This window comes from Falco biarmicus, chromosome 5 (assembly GCF_023638135.1).
Source record: "Falco biarmicus isolate bFalBia1 chromosome 5, bFalBia1.pri, whole genome shotgun sequence".
Taxonomy (NCBI): Eukaryota; Metazoa; Chordata; class Aves; order Falconiformes; family Falconidae; genus Falco; species Falco biarmicus.
Genome location: NC_079292.1, coordinates 19,561,788 through 19,577,348, shown reverse-complemented (window position 1 = coordinate 19,577,348; position 15,561 = coordinate 19,561,788). Strand labels below are relative to the sequence as shown.

Genomic DNA, 15,561 nt, shown 5'->3' with positions numbered 1-15,561 from the left:
ATCTCTGAGGAACAATTATTCATCTCTTAATATGGTGATGGGAAGTGAAAGTTTTGTATTTTAGTTTTCTGGGAGCATTGTAGAACTGTGGAGCTGCAATATTGAGGATTATGGGCTGATGTTTGAGGGCTGGCTTTGGTGTTTTGGTCTTTTTATTACAGAAGAACAAGAAATCAGATCAGAGAGTAGGATGAAAAGTGACAAAGGGGAGTGGGATCACCTCACCTGACCAGCCAGGTGAAAGTTAGTCACTATCCAGTCACAAAGACTATGGCAAGGGGGAACTGGGTACCTTGTAAGGATGACTCTCCTATTTATTTTTCTGACTGCACAGTAAATTCATATAGCAAAATTCAGGCTTGTGGAAGGGGAAGTGGAATTTCTTTCACTGAATCTCTAAGGGTTTTACTCTGTCACATCCAACTACTCAGAAGTACCAAGAAGTGTCTGGCTAGGACCATCTGTATGCAACACAGAGGACAAGGACTGCTGGCTGTAAAATTAATGAGCAATTTGCTTAGACTAGTTTCTTAACTTTTAGGGAATCAGGAAAGAAGATGAATACCAAAGGAGAAGCCTTTGGCTCCTTTCATAAGGAGCCAAAATTCATATTCATCTCTATTGTTCTGGCTGTGGAATGATGTTTTTCTTCCTTTGCACAACACACTTTTTTTCTCGGTAACTTTACTAGTAACTGACTGCTGAATTAAGAGTCAGAGACAGCTTCTCAATTCTTTCTGTTCCAGGCTTGCTCTTCAGAAATAATGGAACATGCTCAGTTCGTCACCTCTGAGTTTCAACCTAATTAGAAAAGTAGGTGGTGGAGAGATATTAATATTCTAGGCACTGTATCTTGGCTGAAATATATTATGTAAACCCAGTTTTAAAGTACTTTTCTAAAATTTAGCTATTAATTTCAGTGTATTAAAAATAGTAAAAAAAATCAGGGAAGAACTAAAGAAGTGGAAGATGGAGCTTATTTTAAGCAATATGACAAAAATAGCAAATGAAAAATTATTTTTAATTTTATAAGGTAGGGGTTTTTAGATGTACCTATAGGATGCCTAAGTTACCAGATATTTCATTTATGTTGTCAGTGAGCTTGATAGTTTCTGCGAGTAGGAAGGAATCCAGCAGGAGAAAAAAAAAAAAAAAAGACTATTCAGTAACTCATTAGAGGGTCATTGTTCCCAAATTTCCACAAGGACAGTAAGGATAAGAAAAAAAGTAAAGATGAGAAAAGAGTAAAAGTATTTAGAGGCCGTCACTGTACAAGTCTCTTGCAGAATATCTGTGTGGGAATGCTGTGGGGTGGATGTGATGGGTGTGAGCTGAAGAGTTTTGCTTATGTTGGTGGAGGTGAGAGGAACCACCAGATCCTCATTCCTCTGGGTTATACTAGATATGACATGAGTCATATTTAAGTCTCATGGAACAAAAAAACCCAGTTTGTTTTGGGTTTATTTTATTTTAATTTTATTTTGTTTTATCTTATTTTTCATTCAGAAGTGGTTATCGAATGAAGTCCTAAAATCCATGTTTAGGTAGTAAGCATGTTGATATGAAAGCCATCAAATACAACAGTTGTTATTATTGATAGCCTGAAATTAAAAAAAGCCACACTTTTCTTTGTGTCTTCTACAGCACAGTGTCTCTAGAGCTAACTGCAATAAGATTATTATGCTGTTTACGGATGGTGGTGAAGAAAGAGCACAAGAAATTTTCCACAAATATAATGAAGACAAAAAAGTAAGTGATATATGAAAGATTTCACTACATAAAGTACAACAGCACAGAGAGGAACATTTAAGTATGGAAGTGAAAATATTTTTGGTATGTGTATGAGATACTTTTTAAAAACATATTAGTATTGAACCTTAGAGCACTTAAATCTTTCTTAATCTATAATATTTATTAAAAAAACCATTAAATATATTTAATATTTTATACCTTTTGACTCGTTCATGTCAAGCAGTACAAAAGTATACCATAAACCATAAAGAATTAAACTTTTTGTTGATATTTTTCTTGTATTAGTGTAAAACTTGCATTATGAAGCAGAACACAATTAAATGATACGAGATATATCCAGATCTCCTCACTGTGCATATTTTTTGTGTGGTTTTTGTTGTTCATCAGGCAAAGGCAAAACCACACCTCAGTGTTAGAATCTGGATCTGAAAAGATTTGAGCTGGAACAAACCCACATGTTTTTCACAGTGAGGCTAATTATACCTTTGCATGTATTAACTAAGAGTGGGATGGCTTTCTACTGATAAAATTTGATCAGCTGGTCAACCAACATTATGGGCTTGACATGAGAATCACTGGATGATTTGTGTTCAGATTAGACTGGATTATTAGCTGTGCTGGTTTTAGGTTGAAGTTTTTAATTTAATCAAATTTCTGATCTGGCTTTTGCTTACTTATAGATGTAAAAATTAATGAGTGTGTGTGCATGTGTGTGTGCGTGTAAAATAAAACAGCTTTCTAAATTCTTTCCTAAGTTTCAGTGCAAGTCGTTATATTTAGAAGATTAATCACTTTCTAAATAAGTATGAGCTGGATTCATGCAACAACTAGGAATTTACCTTTTCTAGTGCTTAGGTTTTTTGTATTTTTGTTTTGTTTTGTTTTCAAAAAAAATCATCTAGTAGTTAGGTTACAATTCACCAAGACACTTTAACAGTTGCCACGGATGCTCGTCTATAAAGCAGTGGAAGTATTTTGTTGGAAATCCTATGTTTGAATCAATCCCTTCAAAACAAGAACTAGAAATGCAAGACACCAAATAGTGATACACTCAGTGACCTTGAATAGTCATTTTGTGTCTGCTTTATAACAGTGTTTCACATAGAATGATGTGGTAGGGTTTAGTTAATCTTCATGTCTGAGCTGAAAGTGCTTTATAAACTGACAGTTAGAAGGAAGAACTGAAATCGTAACAACTTGTGTGACATGCATGGCTCTGTTCTGAAAATATATGCAGAGATTCCTCTTCAAATTTGGACTTGGTAGCTTTTATAGTGTTACAACAAAAAACATCGGCTAAAGGGAACACGTGCATAAGGGGGAAGTTGTATGATTCATTTCTTATTATTTTCTATTTCATTTGCTGTGTTAGGAGGAAAGTATAGTTAAATGTCCAGTCCAAACAACAAAGCAGATTTGCAGTGCTGAGATTTGTAGTCTTACTCACATCATGCCTGAAAATTGATTATTTTGTGAAGTATAATAGACAAAATGTAGGATTTACCAATTTAAAGTGGTTATTTTTCTGCATCCTTTAATACTGTAAATTTTCTCTGCCAAGCTCTGGGTTGGTTTTATATAGACACTGTCGTATATAGTACAATACACTCTCATGTTCAGGTTCCCTTTAGTGGATGAGAGTTTTTGGCTTTTATTATATACAGCAAAGGTATAATGGTCACTGTACGGATTTCTGATTATTTAAGCATATTTTCTTACATAATTAAATGAAGTGCAGATGTACTGCAAGGTAAACTTCCTACACTTGATTAAGTTCTATGCATGTAAATGTTAAGATTTTAGTAAGCACTCACATTTTATTACTTGTCTAATAAAATACTGGGTTGCTAGATGCCATTCCTTATAGGTTTCCTCCAAGGTGACATTGGAAGTACAAGAAATACTAAGAAAGTTTTTGCAGGTATAATTTGACAAATCATTTGCTTTCTCCTCACAGTTTTCAATCAGTAGCAATCCTTGTGGTGTTGAAGGGAAATTTATGATTGAAAAACTTGTAATGAGACTGAACTAGTAAATTAATTTTTAGGAATCATAATGAACGACCCTGCCCACCCCCAACCCCCCACCTCCACCCCTACAATCTTTCGTAACATTCTAATATTTTTTAAAATGAGACTAATACAAAATGTATTTATGGTCATGCTCTCCTTAGTAAGACTACACTTGATTCCGGAATGATGACATGTGAGCTCTCTTGTTATTCTGTCTTTGTGTAATTTAACATTAATCTTAATCCACTAGGGCATAATAAGATAATGGACAGACACATTCTAACATGAAAAATACACATATACTTTTAATTTTGTAAAGTCATAATCACAAACATAGTGTTACCTTCTTATATTGCTCAGTAGCCTGCTTTCATATATTCAATGATGACATATTTAAAGATATGCGAAGCTAGATTCTGTTGTCTTTACTGCAGTTAATTTATAATGTATTTCACAAATAGTCCATTGAATGTAAGACCAATTTTATAATTATTAGTTGTAGAGAGACTATTCAGAATGAAGTGTCAAAATTTTTTCCATTTTTTACCACAGTAGCAACTCATAGTATAAATATTTATCAGCTGATGTCTTTTCTTGCCTGCTCTGCATTTTTTTAAACATTTTTCTGTGTGTTTTGCATACAGTATATAAAAGATGAATCTTTATTGTCTTAGATCACAGTCAGTCTTTTCCCATCTTGGGTACACTTTGTTGTAAACTTTTTTTTTTTCCTTTTCCTCTACAAACAAAAGACCATTTGTTCAAATCTATTCATCCTTGTTTTCATCCTCCTGATGTAAAATCAGCTCTACGAGTATTTTCTTCTTCATGTCAGTTACTTTGCAATTCTTTGGCATGCAAGAAGCTTCAATAAGTTTTGGCCCATCAGATGACATGACTTAGTACACTTGTTTGCAGTGCCCTTAGTGCAACCTTCAAGTTAAGAAGTGAAAAAATGCAATATTCAATTAGAAACTACTAAAAGAGCAGCCTAGAAACTAGCAGCTGGAAAATTGCCCCGTTAAATTAAGGGGGTTTAATCCGTTTGAAATAACATATAGATATATTTAAAATATTTTTCTGTCTCACAATTTTGAGGAGGAACATTCCTAGTTTTCATCTATTTGAAGTGGAAAATCACATTGTGTTTCACCTTTGCATGCCTTTTTCCCTTTATAAAGCCAGATTTTATTGTCACAGATTGCAACTACATGCAGTGCCTGATATTTAAAAACTAGCATGTTTACCTTTACAGTGACATTTGGGGTACTCACATTAGATGTGCGAAATACCACACACGCACTAAATTTCAGGAATGGGGGTGGTAAGTTTTTGTTTTATTTGCACTCATGCTACAGATGGCTTCACTGAAGATAGCAATATAAATTTAATTGAAACGTTGGCCCAGTAGGCGTTCTTCATCCTGAGAATTTTGAATTCAGGTTGAAAATAGAAAACCAGCTACAGCTCTTCAGGGCAAATTGTGCACCCTGAAATCTGTGTTTTGAAGGATTGCTCAACTCAAGTGACTAGAAAAAGACCTTAAACATGCCTTGTGCACTTTCAGTTGTTTGAAGTTTCCTAGCATAATAGAGGTCAGAGGGATTCATCTGACCCCTCAGGTGGGAGTGGAATAGTAAGTTTGGTCTCATGTCTCATTCCCACAGAATTACCTCTCATTATTAATACAACCTCATTTATGTAGATTTTTCTGACAATATCATTTGAGAGGAAATGGTATGTGAGAAGTTTTCCAACAACTCTGTTGCATTAAAAATATCTCTATGTGGCGGGCCCAGAATTGCTACAGTGATACAGGTCCTATGGGAGAAGGCTTCAGCTTGCTGTAATTCCACTGGGAAACGTACAGCTGGCTGTGACTTCTTCCAAATGGGACACATTCAGTTTGGCAATAGAATGATAAAATGAAATATCTATGGGAAAGCACTTGCAAAACTTTCTTCTAAAAGAAAAATCCCTCCTACTGTCTTTTCTTCATGGGTTTGAATCTATTATTGTGCAACTGCAAGTCAGTAAAACTCAAAAGAAAATTGTGTTAATCTAGGCGATGGTGTATGAATCATTCTAGACAAGGCTGAAAGTGTTAGTCCTGACTACAAATGACCCTTGAAAAAGACTGTGACATTACCACTTGGGGTAGCCATGGGATTCTCATCAGGTGTCAGACTGAATGAATGTAACTTTCTAGGGTTACTTATAGAGCCGAAAATAGAAACAACATCTTTCTCAACACTAATAGCAGCTTTGAATAGAGCTTAACAGCTGTCAAAGTGTACATTTCTGAGTATGTGATAGACTTGTGACACAGGATGTAACATAAAGTAATTACATTAAGGGTTGAATTGAGAAAAATTCTGGTTTATATCTGACTGGCATGTGGCATAGTTTGATAGGTAAAATTTAAGCCATTTTATTAAGCTTTCTGGATTGTAGATATTTTTCTGGCCTTCTCTGCATTAGCCTTCTGTGATCTTTAGACAACCAGATGTTAAGATATTTCTCATTCCTCCTGATAGTCTCCCTGTGAATTTTGTTGGAGTGATGGTACAGGAAATCCCATATAGAAGAAATCTCCAGCTAGCTGGTTAGACTGGCTCCCTGGCTCCTTCCCTAATCACTTCTGTCTTAAGAGTGTGTTATCTTCCAGGTATTAATTTTAATTTATTGTATGGACTGTGACACACACAACTGGTAAAGCTAAAGTATTCTGGGTGAAACTTGGGTCAGTACTTATAAATACCACAATCCATTCCTTTTCCTTTCAAAGTAAAAGTAGAAATTAAGTTATTAGAATGCTCATCAAAGAAATATCTTATTCTTAAGGCAAATCATCTATATTTTACTTCTTCCTTAGCTCCACTTATTAATGAAAGGCTTGCAACATAGCTACTGTCCCCGCTTCTGGGTTCCTAACATAGATTAATGCACTATGATAATGAATTTAAATATTCCATATCAGCAGCTTTCCTCCTGTGACACTCACTATTGACATATCCTTCAGTAATAGTCAAGTCGCACAATACTGAGCTATTTGAGGTTGTAAGTGTGTAGATCCATGCAATAACTTCTTTTTTTTTTTTAATGTTTTTTTCTCAGTATGATATTAGGCACACATTTTTCCCCATTAATCTAAATTTTGAACCAGTTACCTGATGGTGTGTGAAGTCCCCCATTAAAAATAGCGATTTTTTGGGGATAACTTTTTTAAAAAAATGTCCATTGTCTTTCACTGACCCCTTTACCTTTAGACTATATAACATCACCCCTAGGGTTTTTCTTAAAGGCTTCAATAAGGAAGTCATATCCATCATATTTCTTCTCCCTTTTTCACCTGCTTTTTTTTATTCAACCATCACATCCCCTGTACTGTTCCATGCATGTACACAAGTTTTCTGGGTAAGATTGCTGCAGACTTTGCAGATGCAGCAGAAAGTGCAGTGGGGCAGAGAGGGGTTTATTTTAGGAAGAAGATCTGCACGCAGAAGAGCCTTTTCATGCATGTGTCCACACACACAGAGATGTGTTGATACTGTTTCTCTTTAGGCTGCTGTTTCATTATGAGTATGGATCTGTCTGGGTCACCACATGGCATTTTTATCTACTGTGCAAGATAAAAATCCATGTGATGGTGTTGAGAGCTGCAGAGGGCTAATGAAAGTTTTAATATAGCTTTGTTGAAAAGTAACCTTATCGGTCATATTAGAATCATGTGTATCTGTTACATAAAACCCAAGTGGCAGCTTTTTTCCTTCAAATTTGGCACGGAGGGGGCTATTTGATATTTTTATTTTTGTTGATCTTCAGTTCCAAACCACTACATTAATAGTGATTGATTCAGGGTATCACATAGAGGTTGATGCTGCAGATGGCATAACATGATTAATCAAGGCAACAAGGACATGATATCACTTAATATAGAAAGCACATTATGTTTATTTTGGGATGAAAGGAAGACAGTCAAACGGCATTTTACTTATTTATACAAACAGAATGCCACATATGGCATAACTGGTTGAGGTTAGACATCAGAAGGATCATTGTGTTTCAGTCTCTCCATGTATTTACTGTACATTTGTTCTTATGAATTTGGGATTGAGGAGAAATGACATGTGAGTTGATTGTACTTTTGTGTAATTTAGGAGTTTGAGGACTGGGACTTTCTGCAGTGAGCAATTTAATGCCTAAGCCATGCCTGATGATGTCTATGTAACCTCTTCTTTAAAGTATTCAATTCCACAGCTTTCTTAGGTATTTACATCTTTCTGTTTCAACACCTACCTGTTTAGAAAGGTTTCTCCAAATTTCCTTAAACCAAATAAGCTTAGAACGTTTTTTCTTTTCATTTTACATTTATTACAGAGAACAACTAATTCTCGCCAGAATTTCCTCTTACATTTTAGGAAACAATTTTTATGTTATCACCCTCATCCGACTCTTCTTTTCAGCTTTTGTCTTTTCAGCTGTAACAAAATAATTCCTCTCAAATTCTCCTTAGTTATATATTAAATTCTTCTCATTCTTAATGATCACCCCTATTGTGGATAATAGCAATTTAATTTCTTAAACATGCTCTGGAACAGTTGGAGAAACTTCAGTGGTATCAAAAGAACAGAGTATTTTCTATGACTTTTTTTTCATGCAGCACTCAGGTAAATATGTCCCAGAATATAAATTTCTGGTTTTGAACTGCATATTATTGATTTTTTTTTTTTTCCTTTGCTCTGTACTGGTTTTTCCCCAAACTGCTGTTTTTTACAGTTAATCTTCAATTTCAGTTTCTGTGTTTGATTTTTTAAGTATTTTTAACCTTAAATTGCATTAGGCAGTTTCTTCTTGTATGTTTAATGTATTCCTCTTCATGAACTGCCAGTTTTCTTGTAATTCTTTATTCTTTACATTATCTTCACACAATATTCAGCTAGCTATTTCTCTGAGTTTCTTGAATTCTGTGCCTTTATCTTTGTTTTACTGCTGTCATACCTTTTGTTCCTTGAAATAAAAATTCCATCTTGATCTTTCACTCAGATCTTTCTTCTAGATTTTCAGTTAATTCCTCCTCAAAATTCAGAAATAAATCCAACTGTTCTTGGCATGTTCGAGAATAAGATTTTTTCCTGATACGCTATAAGATGTTCAGGAATTGTGGCTCACATCACATTGTTTTATCTGCATGAACCTATATGATTAAAGTTAGAAAAAAATTTTGTATGCTTCTGGTGTTTATTGAAGTGCCATAATTAAACAAGACCTGAGTGTAAGGAGTGCAGCTGTAGACAGAGAAGGTATAAATTGTTCTGCTTCAAGTGCCATGTAAGAGAGACTTTTAAAATCCCATCAACTGAAAAACCTAAGAGTGATAAATTTTCAAAATTAAGAATTGATTTCTGCAGATAGAGAATCAAAACTGGACACAATAAAATATTAATATGGTTATGAAGATTAAGAGCTATTTTTCTATAAAATTATCAATTATATAGTTACCATTCTGACATTTGTGTATTCCCAAAGTCTAGAGTTTTCCAAAGGTTCACTTTACAACATTGATTTAAAAGTGCAGCTTCCTGGGAAGAAACTGCAAAAGTTGTTCACTTAATAGAATAGGTAACATAACTAAGCTAGCACAACTGAAAATATTTTTAAAAAGAATTAACTATTATTAAATTACTCTAAAACTTGATAAAAGTCTTAGTTTCTAAGTGCTGCTTAGGCCAGCTGGTAGACAGGTGTTGATCATTAGTCCATTAGTAGATGGAAGTGTTTCAGATGGGACGAGACATGTTTGAATGAAAAGATTTGCCAATGAGCTGGTGGAAAAAGCCGACAGAAGTATGTAGGAGACTTTACGCTGGGGTTCAGAGGGAGAAGTTACAGAATGGGAATCTCTGTAGTCAGCAAGTGAATGAGGGAACAGCTGAAACAAACAGATGGTAGCACAAGATGTATGTGTGCAGCAGCCTAAACAGATGACAGGTTAAGGAGGAAATTAAAATTTCAAGAAACAACATTTCAGTCCATTCAGATAACAAGAAATGTGTGTTTATATATTCAAGAAGCATAACAGAGGAAAAGGATATAAATGGGAAATGAGATAGCTAAAGTGTAGGTATGCTGTACATTTTACTTAAGGAAGGAGAAACACTGTGCAACTTAAATGTAAAGTATTAGAGATTTCTGCAGACATTTCAAGGAAGAGTTGATTTTTAAGAGAGAACTTCACAACTGATCTCACCAGGAGAGAACAACATCAACCTGAGATGCAGGAGCACTATTTGAGAAATCTTACCAAGAGTAAGAATTATTATATGTCATTAAGAAGGCCTTTTTGTATAGTATTTTGCAGAAAATATTTCAGTTTTGACAAAAAGGAAAAAAAAAATATCTTTCAAGTAATGGATTAATATTCTAATGAGAAACAAACAGAAAATACTCCAGCCTCTACTTAGAAAGTGATATGCCTTCAAAATCCTGATTAGTCTCAAAGAAAAGACCAAATCCTGCTCTGTCATATCTCCAGGAAATAAGTCACATTCTTTAATCTTTTGCACTATCATGATATAATTTAATACACAGAATTTAATGTGCTATACAGAATAGATTGTCTTTACTAGAAGTATGAGCAACTCACTTTGCAGTCTTTTACTTGTGTGGTCATGGAAAATGACATTCAAGTATGAGCTTTAAATTAATTTCTCTTGAGTTTTTCACAAACATTTTTTATAGGTCTTATTCCTAAAAAATAGAGAAAAAAAACCCCACAACAAAATGAAAACCAAATCTATTATTTTTCAGAACAGTATCAGCCCCCATATGCAGTCTTTGAACTCTTAGCCTATTATGTGTCTCCATTCTTGATTCTATATTCAGCTTTGATTTGAAGTCAGTAGATGGGAATTCTGTGCTTCATAATCTCATTGTTAGTCACATACAAAAGAAGACATTTAATCCATACTGACCAAAGAACCTGGTTCGCAAACTGCAAATGTTTATTTTTTTTATAATTCTGACTTTTTAAAAATGGATCTTTTTAACAAGAAAGACTTTGATTTATGAATGATTTTATGAAGCCGCCTCTTTGCAGGCAATGCATTCTGTAATGCAAACTGGCCGTATTATATTCTCGATCCTGCAGTGTAGACAAGAAAAACAATAACCTCAATGCTTTCTGTTGCAGACTTAGTCTGTAGATGCAATTTTATTTGAAAACAAAAATAAAGGCAAAACCAAAATCCTCTAAGGCAATATTTTGTCTATAGTAAATTTCTCTCTAAGAAGCATATTTATAAAGAAGGCTGAAGACCTTTTTTTTTCAATAAAAAGACAGACTTTGTGAGAGATGATTAATATTCATTTATCTCACATCATAGACTGAAAAACAGCTTATATCTTGTCACCTGAAGTGTGATTTAACTAAAATACATTGTCTCTGCTCTTTCAGCTCTTGTGAATGCAAAATTTACATCTAAGTTTACTAAGAACACTCAGAACACTTTGTTACAGTTGAACCAGGGCCACAGGCAACTCCCAAGGTTCTTTTACCTGTGGATTGCATATAGGATCAGTTCTATTATTTTTTCCTGAAAATGCAATTTATTTAGTTGATTGCAAAAGAAATGAAAATGCACATCATTCCATATAAGAGTGAACTGTGTCATGATTAGTTCTTTTATTATTAAACCATCCCTAGGATAGATGTTATCTATAAATCTTATATATGCAACGTTTCTCAGAGACAATCCTGAGATTTCAAGTGCGGTTTGGCAAGAAGTACAATGAGCGAGCATGCACAGTGATTCCATTAATTGCTAGCTGTGAAGGATGTTCTCTATTACATGATTGTGCATGAGACTCATGTCTTTCAGCCACACTAGGACATTTGCCAGTTGCTGACAGCAGGCATCGTCAGCGCCTGCTTGTGTCAGTAATGGAACGTCTTACCTGCAAGCGGAGGCAAGGTCAGGTTGCCCTGAGCACAGACCTATATGGCAGTGGTGAGTTTCCATTGCTATACAGCAGTTACTAATTCCCCCCCCCCCCCCCCCCCCCCCAAAAAAAAAAAGGAAGGGGAACTAAACCTGAAGCCTTTTCATCCCTAAATCTCCCTCTTGTAAGGTGATCTGAAGATACTGTTCCCAGCTCAGTCTCCAAGATACAACATGTGAACGTGGAGAAAAGTCCCTTCACCCACTTAGTTGGCGTACCCTTTTTCAAGCACGCTATATTATTTTCATTTAGAATTGTCATGTTCCCGTGAAGATGAGGCCATTGTAAAATTAGACGTGAACTTTGTATAACTGATTATTCCAGAGAGTAAGATTTCCTGTAAATGGGTTCTGCTGGAAATGAGAATTTCCGATGGCCCTTCCCTTTCCCCCGTCATTTTCCTTCTTCTAATATGACTGTTTGGCGTTTGCAACCGTTTAGTTTCAGTCACTGTTTTCCATGCTGTACAAGAACTGGAGCAATGGGAGTAAAAAACAGAGAGAGTAACTATACAAAGGGGATAATTAGTGCAGTATTTTCAAACAAAGACTATTTGCATGAAAAGAAAAAGCAGAGTACCTGATAAAAATTAGTGTTTGAAATATTCAATGACAAATTAAATATTCCTTTAAATGCTTAGCTCATATTTGTAATATTTCTTCCCCAGGGCTTATAAGGCCAAAGGACAAAAAAAAAAAAAAAAAAAAAAAAAAAAGGAAAAAAAGAGATGGCTTAGTGTCACAATATGAACTGTAAATATCTCTCTAATTAATATGGTCCTTTCCAGCTGCTCAGCTGCCACCAAATGTTGTTTTGACTATCAAAGAAATGCCTAATATGCTTTTAATCCTGGGTATGGGGGGAATTACTTTATCAACCCCTTTGTCTGGTTCCTGATATGGGCCACAAAATTTACAAGGAAATCTCATAAAAAATGACTTTTTCTCCAGGGAATGCTAAATGTGGAGTGTCAGGGAGAAGTAGCTTGGGGAAAGGAGGAATTTAATTGTTTTTAATTTCAGCAAAGAGACTTTGATATTAACATAACCAAGGAAGGAAACAGATCAACTGACTAAATAGAACCCGGGTAATCAAAGTAAAACATTAAACAGCTGAATTGCTAAAAAAGGTGACAGTGTAATTTCTTCATCTGAAGACGGGGAGACAGGATAAGTGGCTAGAAAACCACCTGATCCAAACCGAGCGCTTGATGCTTATTTCTGAGGTGGTATGGGGTGATCTGGTGAGGACAGCACTTCTGCTGGAAATAGAAGGAAAAGCAACCAGCATGTTGGCGTTCTTTGAGCCAGAGCTACAGCCACAAGCCTGCATCAGAGAAGACCACTTGAGTACTATTTTGGGGTTTTCTAGATAAAATCCATCCCTGCCTTTCAGCAGGATGAGCTAAGCATACAGCAACTGCATTACACTGTTGGAAACATCACATTAATCTAAATGTCTTGAGGCACCATTTATATTAGTAATTTACATGGGGCCAAGACGTGGGCATGGAGACTGTCCTGCAATCCTTTATATGTTTTAACTGTTAGTTAAACCTGGGAGTTTTTCAGCCTCTGCCAGCTGGCACACTCACACAGAAGGTGCTGGGACTGCTCCTTGCGCAGCAAGGGAACGGGAAGAGGGAATGAGCAGTGGTTCAGCTGCTGTGCATGTATGTAGGCTCTGCTGCCACAGTTGCTCTTAAGGCTTGAGAGTGGACCAAGGCCCAATTTTTGTAAGGTTAACATAGCCAAACAGACTCTCAAACTTAAACTCAAGCACATCATTGTGAAGTCCTACCAGTGTTTTTGAAAGCACAGCTTTTCCTTACTGCTGTTCTTGAGACTAATGTAAAAATCTAATAAACCCGAGCTGTTTCATACCTACATCTAGAAAATGTTGAGATTAAAAACTTACCTGTGGAGACAGTGTAGTGCAGAGGACATAGCCTCCTCATTGTTATGTAGTATTCCTACATTAAGTTATTGTGAGCATACACAATTGAATAATTCTGCTTGTACATCTGTGATACTTCTGGCTCATCAAAGATTATGTCTAAACTAGGTAAAGACTTAAAGGATCATGTAACCATATCTAATTATAGTCAATGTAGCAGAGGTAGCTTGGTAGGTATCAGCAGGGTATTTATACCTTCATACGTTTAGCTGTATGGCAGAACAGAAGGGGCACACCATGCTAGCCCATTAGAGAGTAAGGAATGAGTTGCTGTGGTTCCACAAGGTGGCACTGAGAAGATGTAGAACAGCGTAACTGAATTAGTATTTTTTAGTTCTGTGAGAGTGTTAATTCCGAAACTTTCCAGTATGTTAACCATAATAGTGTTTTCAACCTCTGCACTAGAAAATATCCCCATTTTCATGCAGATATGTTTTCTTTGTAAGGAAACAAAGAAAGCCAGAGAATACAAATTTTTTAGTTTTTGAAACACTGCAATTCCAGATAAACATTTTGGGGATTCACTGTATTCACTTTAAAGACTTCTTCAGTGAACATGCATCTTTCATTGTGTGCACGTGTTATGAAACCTTCAGGTGTAATTTTCAGTTTATTTCCTTTTGATGTGTAATTGTATATAAATACACTGCAGATCAGTGTTCTTGGAACTATTTTCCCAATAAATGGGTTTGGGCCTATTTTATCAGTCTAGAACCATATCCAAAGCAAGTGAGATTCTCCAACAATCTCCTCATATGTAACAAACTTATTTTTTCTTTTTATTTTAAGATAGAAGGATTAACATTAGATTGTAATGTGAGCTAGTTTTTAGTGTCATTATTTCTTTTCTTTATTAGACTGTAATTACACAGGATATAATTAGACTAAGAACTCATAAGTTAGCATTGCAGCTTGAACTCTGAGGTTGAATTTTAGTGAATGAAAGATATTGATAGAAAATACTGCAAATACACATGGAAGGTCTGGGAGAAGTAATTGACTGTGGATAAATATCTAGAAAAATAGCTCTAAGGATCTGCTTTATTAGTCTTTAAATATGTGCCTCAGTTAAAGCATTTTCCATTGATGTCAAGGGGCTTACCTGCATAGTTAAATTCCTTGCTGAATCAGAGCATAGAGGGTCGATTATGGAAACGCTTGAATAGATGTTTTTCCAAATGTATTCATACTTTATTCATGTCTATAAATTCAAAGAAGTCTAGCCTGCAATTATCTTTACATGTAAATATTTGAGACCTAAATTCTTATTGATTCCCATATGGACTTTTTCTCCCCAATTTCCCCAAGTCTACACATATTTTCAGAGAGTACCTACAGCAAGGGGCAGATCCTAATGTAGTCATAAATATAAAAGATTTCTGTTGGCATATCATACCATTTTGGTATTTCCTAATTTGACATAGGATTGTTTATTCTGCATTCTGAGTTAGACCTTTAAATCTTCACAACCTTAGCACCTGACTAGTTTTCATACCCAGCTGCTTAGGTCATCTCTGTGTTTTTCCCAATTTCTGTTAAGGACAAAAAGTGGAAGCAGTCTGAGAGGCACATACAAAAACCGTAGATCTGAACTTTTTTGAGCCTGGTATTGAGAGCAATAGAAGTTGTGCATTCGCTCAAATTGAGAAAAGTGAACTCAGACCTTTTTTTATATGAGTATTGAACTCTCACTTAAAAGATTAGGGGCACCACTGCTACTATCAGTCTGAAAAGGGTGAGACTTGCTAGGTCTATCATATAAAACCCCAATTTTACTCATCTGAGTGAATCAGACCAGATACTAATCAATGAACCCAGGCCAGGGTGTAGGCTGGTAAAA

The 15,561-nt window shown here is 35.4% G+C and overlaps 1 protein-coding gene across 11 annotated transcripts in view; it reads left to right on the top strand.

The window, feature by feature from the left end:
- CACNA2D1 (calcium voltage-gated channel auxiliary subunit alpha2delta 1) overlaps positions 1-15,561 on the top strand; it is a 436,670-nt gene that overhangs the window by 349,711 nt on the left and 71,398 nt on the right. For all 11 annotated transcript variants that reach the window (XR_008822121.1, XR_008822120.1, XM_056340748.1 and 8 more), the window contains exon 12: positions 1,645-1,749. Coding sequence is in view for 9 of the 11 variants with exons in the window: in XM_056340748.1 (XP_056196723.1) it covers positions 1,645-1,749 (105 nt within the window). In the remaining 2 variants the exon portion in view is untranslated. The remainder of the gene's footprint in view (positions 1-1,644; positions 1,750-15,561) is intronic.